Here is a 25,632-nt window from a genome sequence, read left to right as displayed (position 1 = left end):
CCCAAATATTTCTAAAGGAATGCTTACAGTGAATCGACTCGATATTTAATATTTGATATAAAAAATGCAAGAAATTTGAGAAAGCGGTAATACAAAATAACAAAAGTGAATGGTAACTTGTTATTTTTTTGCGACCATTATGTTGACGGCCTAAAAACTACCCATACCATATATATTACCATCCAGACACACCCTATTACACACAGCTTGTATCAGTGATGGACTCGAGTAAGATTTTTAACAAATCGGATTGGTATACTACATGAATTGTAGGCGAATTATTATTACAAAGTATTGCGATTTAAATTTAGAAAATTATTTTAGTGATGTAATCTTTATCGATATTTATCGCGACCGCGATTTCACGATATTCCGGGTGGACTTAAATGTGAAATCGATCGATTCATTGGAATTTTTCGAATCACGCTCGGGTCTCATCGCGCTCATATAAGTAAATAGCTAAAGTACTTATCTAATTTGGATGGAAGCAAAAATTTGATGATTGTTGGCATAGGAAAACAGAACATCTATTATGTACTAGTTGTGCCAATTAAAAAAATCATAAAATATCATAGAGCCTATAAACCTTCCTCGGTAAATAGACTATGCAACACATAAATTTCATTCGAAATTTCTCAATCCAAACCAGCAGTTCCTGAGATTAGCGCGTTCAAACGAACAAACAAACAAACTTTTCAGCTTTATAATATTAGTATAGTAGGCGTGCGAGTTCATGTCCATCGGGGCTTGAGGGGACGCGCGGGGGCAACGCGCCCCGCCTTCACCTAACTCGCCGCATTCGTCCGCAGTCAAATGTTGTCCTTGACGGTGACGCACGCTTGTCGATATTGTCGATACTAAAAACTATTGACCGCTATTTTATTGTTTGTTTTTGTGTATTAAGCCATGAGTACTTCGCCTTCAAGAAGTTCAGGTAGAAAAAAACCTTTTATAATGCATAAACAAGCACGAGAAATGGCGAGAAATGTCCTATGGATGTGCGTTGAAGAAAAAAAAGATAACAAATTGGCGTATCCCGTTATTAATGCTTTAGATCGAGCGGCCCGTTATACTGGGCTTACTAAAAGAACATTGAGTAGAATTCAGATAGAAGCAAAGATGGGGCCCTCTTTGTTCGCCTTCTAAAAAAGGAAAAATGTGTAATAAAAAGATGAACTTAAATGTGGATGATTTCGATAGAAGTGTAATACACAGATGTATTGAAGAATTTTATTTAACGAAAAAAATTGTTCCCACTTGCCCTAAACTCCTAACGGCCATCAGAGATAAAATAGATTTTCCATGGGAAGTTACAAGTTTACGAAAATTACTGAAGGCAATGGGCTATAAATGGCAAAAATGTCACAACAAGCGAAAAATTTTAGTAGAAAGACCAGCTGTTGTATTTGCGCGGTCAAATTATTTACGAAAAATTCGTCAATATAGAGAAAACGATTGCAATATTTTCTTTTTAGACGAAACATGGATCGATAATAACCTCACATTTAAAAAGTGTTGGAGAAATGATTACATAGACGCAGTATTAATCGACACCAGCTCCTCGAACAGACTGATTCTCGTCCATGCCGGATCCAGACGTGGTTTTTTGGATGGAGCGAAGTTGCTTTTTAAATCTGGGACTGCTACTGGCGATTACCACGGGCAAATGAACAGCACGAACTTTGAGAAATGGGCGACTGAAATGTTTATTCCCAATTTGCCACAAGCTAGCGTTGTTGTTATGGACAACGCACCATATCATAGTGTTCAAGAAAATAAAGTTCGTATAAAATCAAGCACTAAAACGGTTATGTTAGACTGGCTTAGCAGAAACAATATAGAGGTTTCGCTAAGTATGAGAAAAGTTGAGCTTTTTGAGCTGATAAAATTACATGCGCCTCAAGAGAAAAAATTTAAAATGGACCAGCTTATCCGTAGTCACGGACATGAGGTTTTAAGGTTACCGCCGTACATGTGTGACTTAAACCCAATTGAGTTGGCATGGGCAAAAATCAGGAAAGATGTGAGAGAGCATAACGTTAACTCTGATTTATTGCTGAAAAGATTGAAAGAAGTAACGGAGATGGCTATAAACCAGGTGACAGAGGAAGATTGGTCTGGATACGACGATCACGTCATAATTTTGGAAGAGCACTACTGGCAAAAAGATGGATTAATTGAAAATGCGATCGACAAATTCATAATTGAAGTCAGCGACGGCGAAGATGACTCCGATTCTGCTCTATCAGTTATCTTTGCATCTGATAGTGACTAATGCGTGTTTAGGGTTTTTGCATTTTATAAATTGTTTTTCTATTTTTGTAATAAAAAATTAACATGTATTGGGTGCATTTATTTCATAAGTTGCATAGTTATAGGTAACAGCCGGCTGACATAGCTAATTTTTTTTTTGGTACATGGAAATAATAAATATATAAATAGAAATATTACCCCCAGACTCAGGCGGGAATCGAACCCACAGCCCGCAGAGCAAAAAGCAGGGCAATTACAATCTACGTTAATGGGCTAGTCTATTTAAATTATAATTAGTTACTTACTTAAAGTTGCAATAAATATGGGATAGATATTATGGTTGACCAAATGAGATTATCGATATCGCCATTACCATAGGTCACAGAACTACCGCATTCCTCGCGATGGACATGAACTCGCGCGCTTACTGTATATATCTTGGATAAGTATTAAACGCTTAAGCCTTCGATGACATCGATTTGGTGTAGTGGTGCGTGCACCGTACTCGCCCACGCACATGCAATTGCAGGTTCGATTCCCGCTCAGGGTGGATATTTGTATTTGTATAAAAAAAAATCGGTCTGGTTATGTGTCTTTGTGGGTCTCCCCAGCGTGCCCTTGAGAGCACGTTAAGCTGTCAGTCCCGCTTGCTATCATAGACACCTGATAGCGATTGTTACTCATAGTAGGGAATATATCCGCCAACCCGCAGTGGATTAGCGTGGTGGATTAAGCTCCAATACTTCTCCCACACGGAGAAAACGGCCTATGCACAGCATTGGGTTGTTAAGGCTGTATCGTTTACAGAGAATATTTTTTTTATTAGTTATAATGAATTATAAGCCTGTAAATGAACCTAAGATTGATTGGCAAAGTCTGGTCGCCTATTAATATGATGCTTATTTAAGATTGAGGCTCAATTCTACACTTCAATTTAGATTAGCGGATTTACGTTGCAAATAATTTCAAATTTTTTGTATTTCAAATTTTGAACATTAAATTATATACAAGATCCACTTGATAACATTTCACTGTAGTTAATAACATAGTAATATTCATTATTATTTTATTTTAGACCTTACCCCAAACTTGACTTCTGGAATGTTTTCTATAGAGAAATTGTTCTGATCGTATTTGAAATCCGAACCGAGGGTTTTATTCAAACAAGCTTCGATCTCATTCTTTTTCTCGTTGAAGCATTCTGGACCATTTTCGGCGATGAAAACTGAAAACATAATGTAATTGTTTAGTAATTTTTAAGTTACCATGGACGTGTTAAGTACTGAAACGTACTGTTTATCATCACTTCATCATCATCATCACTTCAGCCTATTGCAGTCCACTGTTGGACATAGGCTTCCACAAGTTAGTTACTCTCTATCATACGGTGCCCTAATCTCACTCATAATAATGTCGACCAAGCATTTAACATCTATTGCAGAAAGCCGATGCAGCTCATGTCCCAACATCCGTCCAGCCACGAGCCGTCAACGCGACGCAGTGATTTCGTCAATTTTTAATTTAATTTTTTTATTATAATAATTATTATTATTTTGTATAAAATTTGTCATTCCTAACTCTCGCATCGAATAGGTTTCACATCATTTAATTGTAATTTCAATTTAGGCAATTAAAGTATTTTATAAGTCATTCTGGTTTTCTTTTTCGATCCTTCGGCTGCTGTAACGTAATTGGCGCGCAGAGTAATACAATCGTGTCATATTTGTATTATGCGTTATTACTTTACTTGCTCCACTAAATTATCATTTGTTCATCATATGTTTCATTCATCATATGTTTTTATTATTATCAATGTAAAAAGTTGATATAGATAGTGTTATATCGAGGTTGTGAATGCTAGCGCGACTCCATCTCGCCCCACCCTGGCGGACGACTGCTCACACATGGTGCTTTTTTTAGTCAGTAGGAGTCTCACATAACCCTCTGGCGCCCCCGCGCTGGATTTGGCGCTGGATTTTCCCCACGTAAAAAAAAGATAGTGTTATATAAACTGTTTCGTTACTAAAATAAACTTAAATAATATCTTATCAATGAAGATACAATTTAATTAATTCTGTTATTACGTAAGTATTACTCATTTATTCAGATCAAGAAGCTAAAGCAATGTCAGAATATTTTTTATGGTATCGATATGACATATTAATATGAATCTATACTAATATTATAAAGAGGTAAAGTTTATAACTTTGTTTATATGTAGGGGATAATCTTCGCAAATACTGATCCGATCATGAAAATTCTTTCACTAACAGAAAGCTACATTATTCAGGAGTGACATAGGCTATATTTTATTGTAATTGAACAAAAAATTCAATAAATAAGAAAAAGATTAAAATATAATATCAAAATGGTAAATAAACTAGCGCCATCTATCGCCACTTAGAAAACAATTTATTAGTCTTTCGACGTTATTAATTTAGTCTTATTTTAGTCTATCGACGACGTTTTCTCGATTTTTGATAGATGGCGTTGGAGCAACATATTATTTATTTAAGTGCTATAAAATTTGTTCTTTAAAGTATGTTATTTGGTTAATATAATAATAATAATTAACGCCCAACGAAGTGGGCACGGGTCGGCTAGTAGTAGATATATTGTTAAGTATCGTTCAGTAATAGAAATTAAAATGTGTATCAGAAATTGATCCAATGTATGTAACAACCTCTTTATTTTAATGGTTTATGGTAATCACTAACGATTACGAGCCGTAGCGCGTTATTTTATGACGCTTTCTCGATAAATATTTTTTACAAAAACATTATTATTAATTTGAACAGTAAATCCTGAGATTATTTATTTATTTGATGTAAACTCAACTAAGTGAAACAGTGAACTTTTAATTATGAGATTAGTTATGAATCAATGACAGAAAAAAAAACATTATTTCAAACTATTGTTATTTTTAAAGAATACATCGTAACATCGACTTTAGTCGTTTCTATTTAGGTGACCTCGTCTGACTTTTGCATGAACATGACACATAAAGGCAGAATAAGGGTAATGTGTAAATTGTAGTTCAGAGTAGGGTAGAGTCTATCCATATAATTCAATTCTATTTCCAGAACAGTCGATAGGGCTTACATTGTGGGTTTATCTACAAAATCAATTTGCATTATCCACGTAAAACAGTTTTTTTTTTTCTATGGATATTTTATGCATTTCTTACTCTTTTTGAATTTTTAATATAATGATGATAAAATAAAACTTGAAAGCAATTTAACTCCAGAGACATTATATTAATTACTCTCGTGTTTGGTGCAAGTAATTATCCGATTATTCTTTACTACTACTCACTTCTTAATATATTACAAATGCGGTTTTTATAAGAGTTCCAAGTATTTTTTTAACCGACTTTAAAAAACTTTTACCCGTGAGGTACTTTTTACTGGGTTTATCGATATTGATGGGTCTGAACCACGAATGGTTCGAAAGCTGATGCTGGTATTTTTTGGGACATATTTAATAATACGTATTTGATTGTCAATGTAAATTTTTTTTTTTTTATCTTTTGCGACCAAATACAAATAATTTTTACTTCTTCGCGTAAAAACCTACTAAACTAATTCTTATGCAAGTTGCTATATAGATAGATGGAGAATCTCAAAATTTCTAAGGGATTGGAAGTTTTTCTAAAGTTAGTTGGTTGGTTAGTCGATAGGGCTTTACATCGTGGGTTTATCTACAAAATGAATTTGCATTATTCACGTAAAATAGTTTTTTTTTTTTCTATAAATATTTTATGCATTTCGTACTCTTTTTGAATTTTTAATATAATGTTGATAAAATAAAAGTCTTAGTTAGTTAGTCTAGTCTTAGTTAATTGTTTATTATACTTCCCAGGGGTATTTATAGGTTTAATATGAAGTTTCTTTTTTTTTTGTTTTTCCTTTTTTTTCACGTTTGTTAATTTAAATTTTAAACGGATGGATGGTCGTAATAGGCCTTTTTGATTATATTTCATTCTCGTTTATTTTATAATTTTCTGTGCAGTGTACCATCCCTTATAAGTAAATAAGCACTAAAATTTAAGTTCAACAATCAAATCAAGATTTTACTTCGCTTTTTACACGAATATTCTAGTAAGTCATATTAATGAAAAACGGTTTAAGTTTCATTTGCAATTAAATATACGTCGATAATATCGTATCTCTGAATCTATCAACAAAATTGAATACTGCAACAAGTACGCGGTTATAAACGCGCTGACTAATATACTCAAAGACATTAAAATAATGTCTTTGAATATATGTATGCTGTTTATTTGATTATATTGATTTAATAACAACACATTTAATATTTTTAAGTGGTTATTATGTGTTAACTAATCAATGATGTTTTTTTTTTCTTTGGATAAAGAAATATTATTTTAGTACTGTCTCAATTACAAGCGTACGATCCGCCTTATAGTAAGCGGTTATAGTTATGATCACCGATATTGAGAGCAGCTTTAATATTTTATATTTGTATCTACAGAGATAGATATTTAATGGGCACTAATACTTTCATATTTTATTTATTTTTATTCTGAAAAAAATTATTTTGTTTGCGGCCCCTGATCGATACGCCAGGCTATCCCCAATTTGCTGCCGAACTCAACGAACCAAAGTTAAATAAATTACTAAAACTTACCGTTAAAAGATATATAACAAGCAAACAATAAGCGAAATTTAATGTGGCAGAAACCGTAGTTGACGTTAGTGGTTATGTATTACTTACTCAAGAAGTAAGGCGAAATATAATTTGCGGTCTACGAAATTCTATTGAGATTGTAGCCTCGACAACACCCATAAACCCCTTTGTGTCTTCTCCATTTTACGTGACATTGACGCGATTATCGGTGTTATCTTGGCAACCATAATTGTAATGAATGTATGATATCAATAGGGACTTTGGAACTTACGTGCGATTCTATCTCCTTCCTTGAAGCAGACGAACTCAGCTAGTTGTTCTGATATGTTGTAGACGGTTTTTAGGTTCTTTTGCTCCTCGACGGTAAAGCAAGGTTTTATCGACTCGGTCATGTTACGGAAGCATTTTTTGAAAGATGGTGTCTTCTCGCAATATCTGAAAAAGTTTTATTATTATTACTAAATACCTATATAATTATCAAGAGTACTATTTGTTTTTGTTTTTGATTCCGAAAGAATGCACCACTGTTTTTTTTTTGTGTATGTTATTGCCAGGAGTAGGTTTATATAAAAAGAAATTTAAAAAAAATACAATATATTCGCAACAAAAAAAAAAACAATATGGCGGTTAGGTCAAAAGCAGTAAAGTATTAATATCAAAATATGAGTTCAAAGTTTTGTATTTGTTTGAACTTACTAAATGGTATTATAATATTTATATAGGTTTAATAAAGCAGTTAAGTTGGTTAAGTGATACACTTTACACTTGAAAAAAGAAATGTAAAGTCGTCAAAATTTTCAAAAATAGTAAAAAACGATTACTGCCTTTTACCTAAGCATTAGTATTTAGCCCGCATTGGCGCAGCGTGGTGAATTAAGCTCTGATCCTTCTCCTACATGGGGAAAGAGGCCTATGCCCAGCAGTGGAATGTTACTTATTGTAGCTTATACAGTGATGTAAATAAACTTACACGTAAAATGCTTAAAAGATGTTTGTAATGCTTAAAAATGATCGTATTTTTTAGTATTTATAAAGCAGTACTATATAAAATTAATGAAACTGGTTTACTCACTTCTTGAAGACTTCGTCTACTTGACCGGTCGGTTTCGCATCTTCGATCTCTTGTTGTAACTTTGCAGGATCCACCAGCTCCTTCAGACATTCGGCGAAACCTAAAAATGCTTTCTGGAAAATAAATAAACATACAAACATCACATATTCATTTTTTTTTAAAAAGTGTGTGTATCGCCTTTGACACGTTACCGGGCTTTACTTCTTAAGACCATGTAATAAAAAATTAAATTGTTCGATGAAATAAATAAAATTATATTTAATTAATAGGTATATATACTATTATACCTATATCTTACACAAACTGCTTAAGTATTGTGTATTTTATTAAATTTCTCAATGGGGTTTGAACCTACTGCTTTGTTTTAGCTAATATATCGATTTATACATAAATATCAAATGTCGTCGATCGAATCGAAGAGATTGTTGTCAAGTGCAGCTTATAATAACAAACTGGGAACGGCTTTACGACTTATCTGTTTGTCTACAAAATTTATACCAAAACGAATTATGTAGCATGGGCAACATGTGCACCAGATTAAAGCATTCTCCATTAGAAGATAGAAGAATTGTTAATACTTGCATTATATTTTAAAATATATTCTTGAACTAAACGTAAAATATTTGTCATATTTTTTTTTCTGTCATGTCATTATTTTGGGTTTCCCCACTGTGCCTCAGAGAGCACGTAAAGCTGTCGGCCCCGGTTGTTATCATGTACACCTAATAGCGAACGTTCTTCATTGTAGGGAATATATCCACCAACCCGCACCGAGCAGCGTGGTAGATTAGGCTCTGATCCTTATCCTACTCGTCGTTTATGAACTGATTTTGATAATTTGTTTTTTGTTGGGAAGGAGATATCCCAGGGGTGGTACCGTGATAAAGAAACCAGGAACTGATGAGGGAATCCTCGGGAACCCTCGAAAATCGTAGTGAAGACTAGTGCGTTTGTTAAATTTTTCGACAAATTACGTTGTATTACTTTTCTATATAATTGTAGTCGGTTTTTTTTTCTTTTGCGAGCAAATACAATTATTTATTTACCGGAAGGGCTCTTAATGTTTTTATTGATTAGTCTGATAAATCAATAGTAAGTTAAACACAATTTAATAACAACATTACAACAAATAGTTTAAGAAAACTCCTTATATAAATATAGTTATAATAAAATTATTTACAAAGAGATAAACTAAGATAATGTGTGTGATAAGTATGTTTTTACGAAACAGTCAATAATGAGACATTTTTATTAATGGACGTTAAAAGCATTCACTAGTGGCGAGATATCATACAGGATTTGGCTAAAAGTAATGTTTTCAATTAGTAGTCGACATAACAATAGCAACTCTAGTGACGTACGACATATTAATTTTGGATTTAAGAATCACGTATCAAAAAACTAGTAGAATTAGTGGAACCGGCCTCTTGAGAGCCCTGTAAAAACACGGTTGTAATTCAGATCTGCAGGCTTACTCTTGAAACTCAATCCTATTTGAAATTTAGGATTGGGATCGAGATAACTTGTCAATCGGTACTCTTGAATACTACACTAGCGCACGATTTGACTCAATTACAGAGGAATTTTATGAAACTAATAGAAATTGAGATTTCTCGATCTTATACATTTTTTTCACTCTTGACAATATTTTGACGTTGAATATCGACTTGGAAATCGTGTTTGGGATCGAATTTACTCATTTCAATGTTAACTTTTTAACGTTCGATTGTTATCTTAAAAGGGTTTTTTATTAAGATAATGGCGCCACTGGCGCTTATTTTTAACATATTCGCTTAATTTTAACATATTAACTATGTATATTTTTATGTTATCAACAATATCACAATCACAGTATTTATTAAAATAGAACTAAATACTTAACAATTAGCCTTTTATCCTCTTTTAACCTAAGGTAGCAATTTTTAAATATAAATCACAGTATTTACCTATATCTCTAATATTTAAATATAAATCACAGTATTTATGTTTCTAATATTTAAATAAAAATCACAGTATTGAAGTCTCTAATATCTCTTGTTTTAACTATTATTAATAAACTTTTGTATTCACTAAATTAAGCCTAACCCTTAACTGGTACCGCGGGGGCCACGCGGACCCCACGCATGACATTTTCTTGGCTTTCTAATAAACTAAGCGTCGTGAGCAGCCGCCACTTTAAGTATTCTATTCGCGTTGAGTGCCAGATGTTCAGCGCTGTATCACTGGGACCAGGTACGTGTTGGGAGCCGCGCGGCCCCCACGATGCCAGTTACGTAAGTTTTTTTACATAGCAATTTTTAAATTTTTCTTATTATTGACTATTATTAATCCAAGATGTCGCAGCCTTTCAGTGATACAATTATAAAAGAACTCTTACACAAAGATTCTGATTCCGAATCAGTGATTGGTAGCAGGCCAGAAGAAGAATGTTGAAGTGATAGTCAAGTTATAAGTAATTGTGAAAATCCAGTAACGCTTTATTTGTTGAACACTAATAATCAGGACTTGGATTCTGATACGGAAGTGTCTTCTTCAGGAAGTGAAAATGAAAATGTTTCAGGACCTAGTCAGTTCAGCAGCTTATATGGGGAAAATAAATGCAAGTAAAGAAGTGATTTAATTCATTTCGTCAAATTTTAATTAGAGATTATAAAACGTTACTTGTTTTTTATTTTACGTATTATAGATTAAGTCAAATAATGTTAATTGTGATTTTAACTTTTTAAACTATAATTTTCTTGATATATATAATGTAGAAAAAAATATTACCAAAATGTTGATACTATTTTGTGATCTTTTCTAGTATTGAAGATTTATATTAATAAAAACTACTTGATTACATAAAACAAGCCTCTTATTTATTATTTATGACCATTTATTCAAGCACATAGTTGAAATTTACTTGCTAGGAGCAAACATACTATGGGGGCCGCACGGCCCCCACGATACCAGTAACGTATGTCAAATTTACGATACCAGTAGAAGTAAATACAGAAAGAAGATAAAAAAAATTTTTATTCGAACCAGCAGTTCCTGAGATTAGCGCGTTTAAATAAACAAACCAACTTTATAGGTTTTTAACGTTAGTATAGATTTATATTCGCAAAAATGAATCTAAAAGTTCTAGTTTTTTAATTGAGGCGAAACAAGACCTTATATGCTTCTACCCCCTGCTGTTATATTCTATTCGTAACTTATATACAGGATAAGTTCTATCCACAACCGGTTTGCAGGCCCTAATTATACTACCATGTTTCTGTCGCTAATAATAAGTAATACTGACTTTAGGTAACAATTTGTAGGGAAGTTTTAATAATTTCGTTAAAGACGATTACAAAGTCGAAACAGCTAATGGACGAAACGTGTGAATTTTAATCGGTCTCGGTTTAATATTTACATCTTGTTCGTTAACGGAAGACTGATACATTTGAGAAAATTCCTGCATATGTAGGAAGAACAGACAATGAAACATTTACATATTATTCGTATTTTTAGATGTAGCGAATTAACTTGGTAATTTCCTCTTTGAAATTCTCAATTTAAAAAAAAACCTCCTCGTGTAATGAATTTTTATTTTTCAAGTTTTTTTTTTTGTTGTCTAAGGTCTGCTTAATTCGATGATGTTTCTATGTTATTGCAGAAGTTGGTCGTAACCGTGACCCGTTTCAGGGTTCAATCCGCTGTCTCGAGCGTGCTTGAATGTTATATTTATATATGTATTTATTATGTAATTATTTAGCAAAACATATATCATAAATATCATAGTAGAGAATATATCCGCCAACCCACATTGGAGCAGTGTGGTGTATTAAGCTTTGACCCTTCTGACAGGCTGAAGAGTAAGAGTATAAGATAAATTTGTGTGTTAGTCTTTAACTTAATTACCTAAGTTGGACGTGTGAGTGGGTTAAAACACATTTTATTTTACAAGTTCTCTGTGAAACTTCTAATGATATAATATGTCACCAGCCTAAAACAAATGGTTAAAATTAAACTGAATATGAGTAATAACTAAAATGAGCACAATACTACATACACACAAAGAAACGTCGGAGCTTTACATATGACCTACATTACCTACTACAGATAAAAGCTATCAGTATTTACTGTGACTACCCAGGCCACATTTGCGCCAATTTCCCTCTTTTATGGACAAAAATACGCCACAATCACAGAATAATAAATTATTATTGCACGTATTGTTAGAAATTTCCTTTTTGGTTTTTTTAGGCAACATTTCCGTCCCAATTTTAATGGCTTGCAAAGGCAGTTCCGATGAGAGCATCTGGAATGATGCCAAGGTTCCATTGCACTAGGTTATCTAAGAACTACTTCCCGAACGCTGAAAACGTTACAAAACTTTTGTGCCTTCCCGTTGATATTCATACATGTTCCAATTACCTAGCACATACTCGAAAACAATAAATTTTACATATCAAAATTACTTTTTAACGTGAGCTTAATCAAATTACTAGCGATATAAGAACCTATACTAATATTATAATGAGGAAAGATTTGATATTTTTGTTTTGTTTTTAAATAATAAACTCAAAAACTTCTGATTCGTATGATTTATTTTTGTGTTACCCCATTTACCCACACATGAGAAAATTCTAAACAATTTTTATCATATTAAAAACACGTTCATCGTTCCATAGCTTAATTGGCTAAAGCACCGACACGGTAAGTCGGAGATGCAGGTTCGATCCCCGCTGGAACGGTCGATTTTTGATATGATAAAAATTGTTCAAAAACTACTGGACCGACATTGAGTAACATGTGTTATATTTTATAATTTTTAAAATGACACACGCAAGTGATCTGACAATGTCAAACGTGATTTCATATACATTTTGCAGCATCTATTTAAATGCATTAATAATCATTAATAATAATCTTATGGATCGAAGCATTTGTGTCTATATAAATTGTAAATATTTTTATATTTTTTTATATTGCATCCATTGAATAGGTATATTGTCCAAGGTACTATTAAAAAAAAATAATAATAATAAGGAGAGCAATTTTCTGTTTAACCCTTATGGCTTATCAGTCAGTTCAAATATTATACTGATTTTCTTTAATATTTATCTTTTGAAACTGTCGCAAAGTTATCTCGGTCATCGCTACTTTAAACAGACAATAGGTACTACAAATGTAAAGCCGTATTGTGTAAACTTGTAAATTAATATTACCTACTATTACACATTATCTATACATATTAATAAAATTGAAGTGTCTGTCTGTGATTGCAAAATAATTTTTTTTTCAAGTGTATATAGTTATTTACACATTGTGAAACACAAATAACGATTTTATAATTTGTCTCTCTGTCAGTCTGTCATTCTGTCATTCTGTTTGTCCGGGCTAGTCTTCGAAACAGCTGAATCGATTTTTATTGGGCCTATTACTAAAAGATAATCAAGGTTGTGGAGCAACATATAGGTCACTTTTTATTACAGAATTCCAGCGAAATAAGGATTTACACTGGAAAAATCGTATTTAACGTACCGTACCTACCGCCCAGATAAATATGAAATAACAAAATATTTTCTATCAAATACGACCATTTGTGAGCAAATCTACATCTTTACTACTAATATAATCTGAAAAGTTTGTTTGTTTATTTAAACGGGCTATTCTCAGGAACTACTGGTTCGGATTGAAAAATTGTTTTTGTGTTGTATATAGCCCTCAATTTACCGGGGAAGGCTTATAGACTATTTTCACCCCTCAAATTCTCGTGGTTGAAGCCGCGGGGCACAGCTAGTTTTATGTAAATTTGCTAAGATTATAAGTAATATTACTCATTTAAAAGTCATTGACCTCAACATCGTTCTATGAAATAAGATCAATAATAATTAATATTTAACATAAACAATTTAAACAACAAACGATAAAATAACAAGTTCATTGGCACAATTTGCAGTGAGCCTGTTTTTTGTTGCGACGGTTGTGAGTTCGACTCCCGCCTTCAGTCTAGGCGTAATAGTTATTTTTTATATATCTATAATTTATCGGCTATTATTTGTAATACAAGCATTAAGTTATTTATCTCATTAGCAAGCGTGTGTATCCCGAGTAGAAAAAAGGTCAGGCTCAACCAGATCATGTATCTGGACCGGATCAGGATAGGATAAGGTACGCCTGATCCGGCAAGCTCTATCAGGACCGGGTCCGGTCCAGACAAAGATAGCCTGATGTAAAATATAATCAAGTATGGTAAGGCATACTGGATCAGGACCAGGTCCGGTCCAGACAAGGATAGCCTGATGTAAAATATAATCAAGTATGGTAAGGCATACTGGATCAGGACCAGGTCCGGTCCAGACAAGGATAGACTGATGTAAAATATAACCAAGTATGGTAAGGCATACTTCATCAGGACCAGGTCCGGTCCAGACAAGGGTAGCCTGATGTAAAATATAACCAAGTATGGTAAGGCATACTGCATCAGGACCAGGTCTAGATCAAATAAGAACAGCCTAGGTAGTAAAGAATAAAGCCACTCCCTCTCTTCCCGTGGGTGTCGTAAGAGGCGACTAAGGGATAACACAGTTCCACTACCACCTTGGAACTTAAGAAGCCGACCGATGGCGGGATAACCATCTAACCGCTGGCTTTGAAACACACAGGCCGAAGATGGGCAGCAGCGTCTTCGGTGCTACAAAGCCAGCCCTGCGGTCACCAACCTGCCTGCCCAGCGTGGTGACTATGGACAAAACACACGAGTTTACGCCATTTTTGGCGTGAACTTATGGATGCCTATGTCCAGCAGTGGATCTGTGGTCGGCTGAAATGATGATGATGATTTAAGTTGTATTTGCATCAAATCAGATTAATCTGGTGTTAATTTTTTTCAAGTGAACTCAGCTAGCATAAAATTTATTTGTCAACAATGGAATAAATAACAATTTAATTCAATTCAAGATATTTTTGACCAAAAATTTTAATGAATCTAATCGTTTAATATTATTAGTCTAGTAAATACCATATAGCTGAGTACATAATAATAACTATTATAATCGTAATCTTCCACCCGCTTATATTTATATATTTAAGTATATCTAAATTTATTATATTTTTATATAAGTATTTATTATATTACTAGCTGGGGGCGCAACTTCGACCCCGTCAAAATCTGTCCAGCCAATTCAATTTTAAATAATAATCAGAAGAAATTTCCATCGATTTAATGAAATATTTTTAGATTAAAAATATTAATTATTTATTCGTTTATTACTTGTTTTGTTTCATTTGCATACCCAATTTCGTACCTAATTTGTTAACTCAGAATACAGAAAAAAACTGTCTTTGTTCTGTATTCTAAATTTGTTAGATAAATAAGTAGGTAGGTATGTGATTTTCCAAGTATTTTTGCTCCATAACTCTTGATTAGCCAGATTTAGACCTAGCCACATAATTAGGTATATACTAATCTGTTATTTAGACTTTATTAAATTTCACTAACGCGTGCATAGTTAAATTTTAAGATAGCCGTCAAAAAATAAATAAATCAATGAACAGAGTTATTTTTCTTTACTCTTGATTTGAAATTCAATTCCAAGATTTCGACTTAATTAGATACTATTTTTATTTCCGTTTTTCATTAAATTTATAGAAACAATAATTACATGACGTAAATTTATTTTTATCATTATTATGATCGATTTATTCATTTATTGTATTACAAGCACAATTTGATAGTCTTTAGTTGTTTGTTAATTTGTTATTCATAGGTCACTTCACTTCCAGTCAATTGAGTATATTATATATAAAAAACTGCCTTTAATTTCTATTAAATAACATGAATATAATAACGAATATAACATAATATAATCTTGTATTGAATTATATACAATAAATAAAAATTAACGAAAATATTAATATAAATACAACATATTAAGGAACGAAATAATAAGCGACAACGCGTGACGTCACGAAGCAACATGTCGAATCTTGTTAACAGTGTTCTTCGTTAAGACGCACATCACTCACATCAGTGTTTCAGTGTATTAATCTTTGTGTCTAATATAGTGTAATATATCTAATATAGTGTATATCAGTGTATAATTATATTTTTATATAACTTAAAAGTTATTTGTCGATTAGCATATTAATGTAAATAATATCAAGATTAAATAAGTTCAATACAAAAACTGAACCATATTAATATTGTGTTAAACAAAAAAAAAGTGTACTATAAACTTCTCTCTAGACGTTTACTCAGTGTGTATTGTGTACAAAATACGAACTTGTGGACTAATTTAGCTAGATAAAAATTTGTGTTGTGTGTAAAGCTTCGTTTTATGTTTAATTACGTAAAACATTTAAGGTTAGTAAAAATCATTGAAAAAATACATTACAATTCTTTACTATTTTTAAAATAATTTTTTATTTCAATAATCTGTTTTTTTCAGATGGCTTTTATGTATGCATTAGTTTTATTTTTAAATGATTCGTCCAATAAAGAAATTGATATATTGAATATCGTGGTACCGGATGTAAATAGCCTGAATCATTGTTAAAAAGTACTAAGTATTGTAAATTATTACAAACGATAGTTAAACATTGTGAAGGGTCTGACCGACATGGCCAACGTTTTATGTTCAAATAAGTGTCACAGCAGGTAAATTATTATTTAAATTATAGATTTTTAAGAATTGCTATTTCATTGTCATAATAATAAGAAAGTAATTCATAATTACAATTAATATTATCAGAAACAATGGAAGAGGCAGAGGAAAAATTAATAAGATTAAAAAGAACCCCTATTCTTCTCTACCAATAATGAGTAGTCTGGTAAAGCAAAAGCGGCTGCTGTTGAAAAACTTTCAAATTAAAAGCATTAGCAAAGGATTGATTAAAAATAGATAATATATTTAGCCAAATAGCTTTAGAGTTAACTGACGAACCCACTGAAATTGCAGGTAATATTTATTATTTAAAATGTAAATATTGTTGATTAATTTCTAATAGTTTTTTTACTAATGTTTTTTTTTACAAGGGATATATATTAATTGATATAAATTTATTTTTAATCGTTAATTTTTATACTAAGTTATAATACTGAAATTTTATTTCAAATTTTTTCATTCCACTAGAACCTAAGAAATAAAAGCCATAAAAATGTAACCAAAAAATTGTGAAGAAACAAGCCTAAAAACATAGTCTCGAATGGTCATCTACATCAATAGTGTCTTCGATATCTTCATCACCACCGTCATTGTTATGTAAACCTACGAAAATAAATAATGAAACTAAAAAAAACGTATTAATGACAGTACTAACTACATAGTTGGCTCAAAAAAAAGGAAAAAAATTAGTTCATAATCTACACCATACTACCTTGATCATCTTCATCATCACCATCAACTAAACGTAGAAAAATAAGAAAAATCAACTCAAATTTGAAGGACATAAATATGCGTATGGAAATAGCACATGAAGACAGTACATTAGCAACAATTGCTGATAATCCCTTTTCATCATCATCATAAATCTGAAACAGAAGCTGAAATGAATATATTAGCAGCTAGATCATCATCAACAAAAAATACTGTATCCAGTGGTAAGAAAAAAATATACATATATTGTTTTTAATTTATTAGGATATATCTATACTTATTATAATTATTTACAAAATCATAATATAGATTCCATTCTGAAATTGTGGAGTGTTGTAATCGTGATAATATTTATCTATCAATATTTATATTTACATCAGTGTCACAATTTTGAAATTTAAATCATTGTGTTAGTTAAAAAAAAATAATATATAATTTATTTTCAACAGATTCTTTGCTGGAATGTATCAAACATAATTATAACGGTCTATCAAAACAATTAGCAAATTTAAAAGGCCATATCTGCTGACGTTCCCAAATCCTATCTGAAATAAAAAAATAACAGTACTCAGCTGTTAGATTTCAGTTTATTAACAGATCCTGAAGGAAATCCAGTGGTCCAAAAATTAGAATTTCCGCTATCAACAATGGAAGATATTATTTTGATAAATTCAATGAAAAATTAAAAGGCCAAAAATATAAAAATAAAATGGTAATTTTTTAATAAACTATATTCTTATATATGTACAAATATATGAAAGATCTAATATAGTTGCTCTATCTGACAATATTGAAATTGTCATATTTGATATAATGCTAATCTTAATAATTAATTAATCATACAAATAATTATAATAAATTTTCTTTTCCAGAATAAACGTATATACTTTTCTCTTGATGGAAAAAATACTTTTACCCGTAATATGGGAAATATTACTCGTGTTTATATAACAAGAGATGACATATGTAGCAGTTAAAGCAACTTCAAAAAAAAGTTTTCAAAGATACGACTTTTTCACTTCTATAAAAAGTATGTTAATCATTATATAGTGCAGAATTACTATCATTGATACCTAATTAATTATTTCTTAATTATGTGTTATTATTTTATACCCAATAATAATTATTTTTTACTATTACTAATTTAATTACGTACATGATTAATTTAAATTTTGATTCGAAAAGAATCAAGAAAGTATTTTCGATAATAAATTCCATCAAGCATTGTCTGTAGTATTAAATAATGCTAATATAATAATAAAGATTGGGATGGGTACAGGGTATCCAGGATCAAAAACTACCATCTAATGAAGATAAATAAAAACAACTATTTTTTTTTGCTGTGTAAAATATTTTGCCAAGCAAACAAAAAGAAAAATTAATTCATAATATTTAATAACAATCATTATTATTTTTAACTATAACATAAAAATAATTGATATTTAAAGTAAAAACAAAAATAAATAATACATTTGAAAAAATTAATGGAAATAAATATGTTTTTTTTTCAATCGGATAAGTTTTATTTCTGTTTAATGGCCAGTTTCAATACTTTATCTATCTCTAAATTTGCTTACTAGCGATAGATTTTTGACACAATTTATATGGAGTTAACGTCAAAATTCTATCTCTAGTAAGCAAATTTAGAGATAGATAGAGTATTGAAACTGGCCATAAGTGCACAATAAAGTGTATTGTTATGTTATGTTAAGTTAAATATATATAATATGTTATTTTAAATATACATAGTATGTTAAGTAACATAATATCATTTCTTTTTTTTTTTTTTTTGACGTGACGTCTAATAAATCGATTAACGCCGGCTTCGTTATGATCATATGTATGCTTGTGCCGCATCTATCTGATCGGCCTATGCATCCGAGGAGATGTTTTGTTATGACGGTTGTCACGTTTAACTATCGTCTGTAAACCAACTTTGCAGACAACCAAGTTTTTTAATAAACAATTTTGTCAAGACTGTACATTCGTGTTTTATTTAAAAGGACCGCACTTTTTTTTTTTTTGATATCGCAGGGTAACCCATTTACGGGTGATATCCAGGATGCCAGGGTAGGCATTCCTAGACCGTATGTCGGCTTAGTACTTGGGGGTGCACTACCGACCGAAACCCCTGCGGGGGAGCCTTCAGCCGCTTTAATTGGAGGGTCCCGGATCTGCAGGCAACAGGATCCCTCCAGCGACAGGCTGGCCTCGGCGAAAAGACCAGACTTCTCCTCCATGGGACTGTCCGGCTCACCTCTGAACAATCCCGTCGACGCCATGTCTAGCAGGACCGGGTTCCCATCCCGGCCCGACATGGGCACAGGGGCGTTACTGGAAACGCATTAAGTAGCGCCTCCTACGCACCCCCGTTCGTCGCCTGCGGACGGAGGCCTCGTCGGCGGCCCCCTCTCATCCGCTCGTCGTTCTCCTTCTAGGACATTATTGTCTCGCAGAAGGGGAGACCATCGCCTTCCAAGACTCGTCGTCGCCGAGCATCGCGGTAAAAGGACCGCACTGGGCATACTCGATTTGGATCAAGCAACCAAGGACCGGACCGTGCATGCCTGATCAGGACTAGATAAGGCATGTAACGCAGATGATGTATCTGGACCTGACCAGGGAAACCTGATCAGGTCCAGATCAGGTATGACCTGAGATCAGGAAAACCTGATCAGGTCCAGATCAGGTGGTCCTGATCAGGTCCAGATACATCATCTGCGTTACATGCCTTATCTAGTCCTGATCAGGCATGCACGGTCCGGTCCTGATTAGGAAGACGAAAAAATTTCTACTCGGGATACTGTGTAGGTACTTTAAAGAAATTAAAACAATGGTCATATATTTGTAGAATACTGTATAATATTGAAACACAATTAGCCTTTGTTTTAATACACTACACATATCACAATTCTGAAAACCAAACCATTAAAAGATTTGAAACTACAATTGATTGAAAGAACACATAAACATGTCAAACTTGAAAAACACTCATTGTTTAGCAACTAAATATAAAAGTTTTGTAAAAGGGTCAAAGGCAATGCTTAGTTTTTATACGAGAACATTAACTAGTGGTTTCAAAGTTCAAGTGCCATAATGTAAGAATAACTCAATAAAGCGATTACGTTCGAAGACGCAGAGTATTTGTTATATTCAAATACGTACAAAAATAATTTATTCTCGATTGTTGTGATTACAATGTACATGTCTTAGGAGGAGGAGCTGTCTCGTTATTGTGGGCATACACTTGTTTAAATGGGTAAAACTACAAGTGTTACTAATAATAATTAGCCTTATTAGCTTTGCATAATCATTATATGTGTCATATAAAATTATAATCAATATATCTTGAATATTAGTAGAAATTGATAAAATAAGCAACCTTAACATTAATCTTTTATGTCAAATTGATAATAATAATAATCGTGGTTCGTTTAAAATGATTTACACAAAACTGGGTCGTGATTTTAAAATAAAATACTGAATTAAACTAAATCGGACAAAATAAGTAAGGCCCAAAGCGTATATGATGTATATAGAATCAATGACGATTGGATAACTGCTGTATCAAAATATATTATGCGTCACGTTGCAGTCGAGTGTTATCAGATGTTTATGATAACAACCGGAACCGTCTGCTATGTGTTCGAGGAACTCTGTGGAGACCCAAATATTTGTACAAAATATAAACATCAATGTATATAAATAAAAATCAATCGCTGAAATGTATGTAAGCAGTAAGCACATAAGTTCCGAACGATTGTAACTGATAATTATGTTTGTATGGTCGTTATTATCGGGATAAGATTTAGTTTAAAAGAGTACAAAAATTCGTTAAAAAAATATATAAAAAGATATTGACATATTTTAGATATATATTTAGGTGATCCTATGTTACATCATGACTTATGTAAATATGTACATGTAGGAGCTCCGCTAGGCATTACTAAAAGAAGAAATGCTTTTTCATAACATGTCGTTATTATATAATTAAGGTCATCAATCTGATTTATTTCTTTGATAGTTAGCAAATTTATCAAGGATATGATAACAATGGAAATATTTTATAATCGTTAAGATACAGAGATATATTACAAAATGAATACGTTTTGTACCTAAATGTCAATAGATTTATAATACTACACTAGTATTGAGTATTAAATAAAATATCTATACAAATAAATAAAATAGTAGTTTCTGTTTGTAATATTGAAATAACAGCTTTTTACTAAATGTATATGGATGTATACACGGTACATATAGCAAAATAACATTTTTTAATTTTTGTATGTCTGTATGTCTGTTTATTCCAGCCAATCTCTGAAACGGCTGGGCCGATTTTGACGGGACTTTCACTGGCAGATAGCCGATGTAATAAGGTGTAACTTAGACTACTTTATTTTTGAAATTTATTTATTTTATAATTCTGCGAACTGAACAATAACTTTTTTAAATTCCACGCGGACGAAGTCGCGGGCACAGCTAGTATAATAATATTTATAATCATAAATAGCGAAATACAATGTACAAGCCATAAGGATCAAAATGATTTTAAAAGCTCACAGGATCGACTAATTCTGAGGTGGACAACTTAAAAAGCCCATGTTTTAGTTAACGTCCGAGGTATGTACATATATTTAGTATTTACACCTAATATTATAAAGATGTATATAATATTAAGTAACCGACATAGCCCACAGAATTAGCAAGTTGAAGTAGCAGTGGGCTGGTCATCTGTGTCGCAGAACCCAATTTCCGTTGGAGCAGACGGGTCCTGGAGTGGAGACCGCGTCTTGGCAAACTCAGTGTGGGACGTCCTCCGGCCCGTTGGACCGACGATTTAGGTAAGATTGCCGGTGTAGGCTGGATGAGGATTGCGGAAAACCGGGATGTCTGGCGCGAACTTCTCTTCTTGGCTTCGAACGGGGAGGTCTTTGTGAGTGACTGACTATTATAAAGATGAAAAATGTATTCTAAGTCTTGATTTAAGCCACACTACATCGCTATTCGCTACAGATACTTTGACATTAATGTCTAAACTTTACAAATTTTCACCTTTTGACGAGCGTGTTCAACTTTTGTGTCATTGCAAATATCACAATACACGACACACATTTGCACGCACAGACATCGTACAGTGTAGTTGTAAAACGAGTGTGTGTCGTAGGACTACAGTTTCTCATATAAAGCTCAAGGCCAGAATTTTCTTACCAAATATTCAGTTTCAAAATTATGTTAAAGTAAACAACGCACGTTTTACGTAATACAATACTGTCTGTCGAGTCAAGATTTCTTACAAAACCGAAGCTTATAAGTATAACAAAATAGTATAAGTTGGTTTGTCCATTTATTAAACACATTAATATCAATTTACTAGTACTATTAAAAATAAAACCATTTAATTTGGTAGCACGACAGTTGAAGGTTTTATATGTACATTTACCTATTCTTTACCTTCCTTCGACCTATTTTAAAAACACTTCCACCAGGAGAATGCTACGTTACTGAGTGGCATGTGTTATATTATAAATGAAAACATCATAATCTTATAATCGACACAATTGAAACCGCAAGCGGAAAACTAGTTATAGTATAAGTTAATACGAAACAGAGTAATATGAGTTTAGTTTAACTCATAGAGTTCCGTAGGATTGCATTTTTATAATGCGAATGTTTGGTTAATTTTACTGTACAACAATGTACCAATGTACGTTGTTAATATTCGAAAAATCAGTGACAGTTTTACACCATTATTATAAGATGTAATAAATTGTAAAGAACTTTACTATTATCTACAACTAGCTTCTGCCCGCGACTTCGTCCGCGTGGAATAGGAACAAAAACTGCAGCGCACGAAGCGGAAGCTCTCAAAAGGAAAAAAAACCCATTTTGAAACATTCTACATTGCTGCTCCGCTTGTATTGGCCTTAGCGTGATGTTATATAGCCTAAAGGCTTTCTCGATAAATGGGGTATCAAAAACTGAAATAATTATTCAAATCGGACCAGTAGATCCTGAGATTAGCACGAACAAACAAACAAACAAACAAACTCTTCAGCTTAATAATATTAGTATAGATTGTAAGACTGATTTCAACGGCAGAATAAGTACTCTTATTTTCATAAATGCAAGTGAAACTGAGGGGGTAGTCTATATTAGCATACGTTACACAATTAGCTAACCCTAATTGCTTAGGTATGATAAATTGTAGCTGATGTGCAAATTTACATAATGGTTATAATTAATGTTCTAAATATAATTTGCATAAAAAGCCTAAAAATATTTAAAAGGATTTTAAGCGTTAATTAAATGGCTTTAGAAGAAAAATATGTAATTTATGTAAATACTAGCTGACTCCGCAAACGTTGTTTTGCCATATATGTTATTAACACCACTTAATCCCCTCCACAACCCCTCATAAATTAGGGGGATGAAAAATAGATATTGTTCGATTCTCAGCCCTACCCAATATGCAGACAAAATTTTATGAGAATCGGTCAAGCCGTTTCGGAGGAGTTAAACTACAAACAAAGCGACATGAGAATTTTATATATTAGATGACTTTTGGAGTGAAATCTATACCAATATTAGCTAACAACTTTGTTTGTTTGTTTATACGCGCTAGTCTTAGGAACTACTGGTTCTAATTGAATAATTCTAATGAATATTTTTGTTATAGATAGTCCATGCATTGAGGAAGGCATAAGCTATATAAAATTTAAGTACATTGTTTACTCAAATTAACGCGAGTAAACCGCGGAGACCACCTAGTACTAAATATATGCAGGCCTTTTAGAACATACTTATTAATTACATTAGAATATGTTAAAAACATTATTATTTAAATATAACAAGTTTTGAATATTAAAATATCGTCGACTTAAAACAATTAACGACACTTCTTTCAGGTGATAATGAGAGTATAAACAAATATAAAACATAATGTATGGACCATTTTCACAGCTTTCTGATAAAGTTTATCTTACAAATAAATTACTGATATACTATCAGAGAGCAGGAAGTAAAACTGACCCTTAAGACCCCAAGAGATAAACTACAACTTCTGGTTTCATAGATTGCGACTAGAAATACCTATATGGCTGATAAAGAGAAGTTTCGTGGTGAAATGGAAAATACCGTTATAAGCTAAAACACTAATGGCCGGTTTCAATACACTATGTACCTATATCAATAGAATTGACGTAAACTCCATACAAATTGTGCGAAAAACCTAGTGCTAGTAAGCAAAACCAGAGATAGATAAATTATCAAAGCAGGCCGTAAGTCTTGTTCTTAGATTAAATGTCAATATTATGTTTTGTTAACAAATTATATTTTGTATCTCTCTATCTGCTACAGAAATAAAACTATTCGATCATAACTTCCTAAGACATCAAGCGTCACAATCGTATTATATCATATACTTTGTTTAAAAGGGGACAGTCATTGAAATAGACACGTCTTTTCCTGTGACATCAGTCGGCATGACTTGTTCTCAGGGTTCGAGTATACCGAGTTTAATGGCTTGCGGTATGTATTTTGGAAGTGCTAATGTCAGAATTTGCAAATGATGATCATGATGATGAATAATCAATTGCTCTAATGAGTAACCGTTTCAGTTTAAGAGAGTTATCAATATATATACAAAAGCGAAAGGTCTTTTTTTTTATGTAACTAGGTCGACAAACAAGCGTACGGCTCACCTGATGGTAAGCGATTACCGTAGCTTATAGACACCTGCAACACCAGAAGCATCGCAAGCGCGTTGCCGACCCAATCCCCAATCCCCCAGGAGCTCTGCTCACCTTACTCACCAACAGGAACACAATACTGCTTGAAAACAGTATTATTTTGCTGTGATCTTCTGTAAGGTCGAGGTACTACCCCAGTCGGACTGCTCCATATTTTGAGCAGGAAATTCCTGCTGTGCCCTACCTCAGTTAAACTCACTCATCACGTAATCTCCGAAAATATAACACTTATAAACTTCAAATTTAGCAGGTAGGCTCGTTATAAGACGTAGACATCCGCTAAGAACGGATTTTACGAAACTCGACCCCTTAGGGGGTAAAACGGGGGTTGAAAGTTTGTATGAAAGTCCTATGTTTTTGAAGTATGAGACTTGAAATTTAAAATGTAGGCTCTATAGATAATGAAAAGGTGTCCAAATAATGTATCTTTAGAAATCAACTCCTTTTTGGGGTTAAAACGGAGCATCGTAGGTTGACTCACTGATCACGAAATCTCCGAAACTATAACACCTACAAACTTAAAATTTAGCAGGTAGGCTCCTTATAGGGCGTAAACTAC

The 25,632-nt window shown here is 32.6% G+C and overlaps 1 protein-coding gene and 1 long non-coding RNA gene across 2 annotated transcripts in view; one reads left to right on the top strand and one right to left on the bottom strand.

The window, feature by feature from the left end:
• LOC123654219 (27 kDa hemolymph protein-like) overlaps positions 1 to 25,632 on the bottom strand; it is a 37,205-nt gene that overhangs the window by 5,412 nt on the left and 6,161 nt on the right. Inside the window, exons 3-5 of the mRNA XM_045590136.1 lie at positions 7,976 to 8,088; positions 7,175 to 7,338; positions 3,336 to 3,478 (exon numbers count right to left, since the gene is read on the bottom strand). Of these exons, the coding sequence (XP_045446092.1) occupies positions 3,336 to 3,478; positions 7,175 to 7,338; positions 7,976 to 8,088 (420 nt within the window). The remainder of the gene's footprint in view (positions 1 to 3,335; positions 3,479 to 7,174; positions 7,339 to 7,975; positions 8,089 to 25,632) is intronic.
• Positions 15,926 to 18,414, top strand: LOC123654220. The gene is made up of 6 exons (XR_006743212.1): positions 15,926 to 16,310; positions 16,396 to 16,604; positions 16,699 to 16,905; positions 17,080 to 17,546; positions 17,772 to 18,034; positions 18,195 to 18,414. It is a non-coding gene; the product is annotated as an uncharacterized LOC123654220 (long non-coding RNA).

This window comes from Melitaea cinxia, chromosome 6 (assembly GCF_905220565.1).
Source record: "Melitaea cinxia chromosome 6, ilMelCinx1.1, whole genome shotgun sequence".
In the NCBI taxonomy this organism is placed as follows: domain Eukaryota; kingdom Metazoa; phylum Arthropoda; class Insecta; order Lepidoptera; family Nymphalidae; genus Melitaea; species Melitaea cinxia.
Note: the sequence above shows the minus strand (reverse complement) of the source record. Positions and strands in the feature narration are given on the sequence as shown.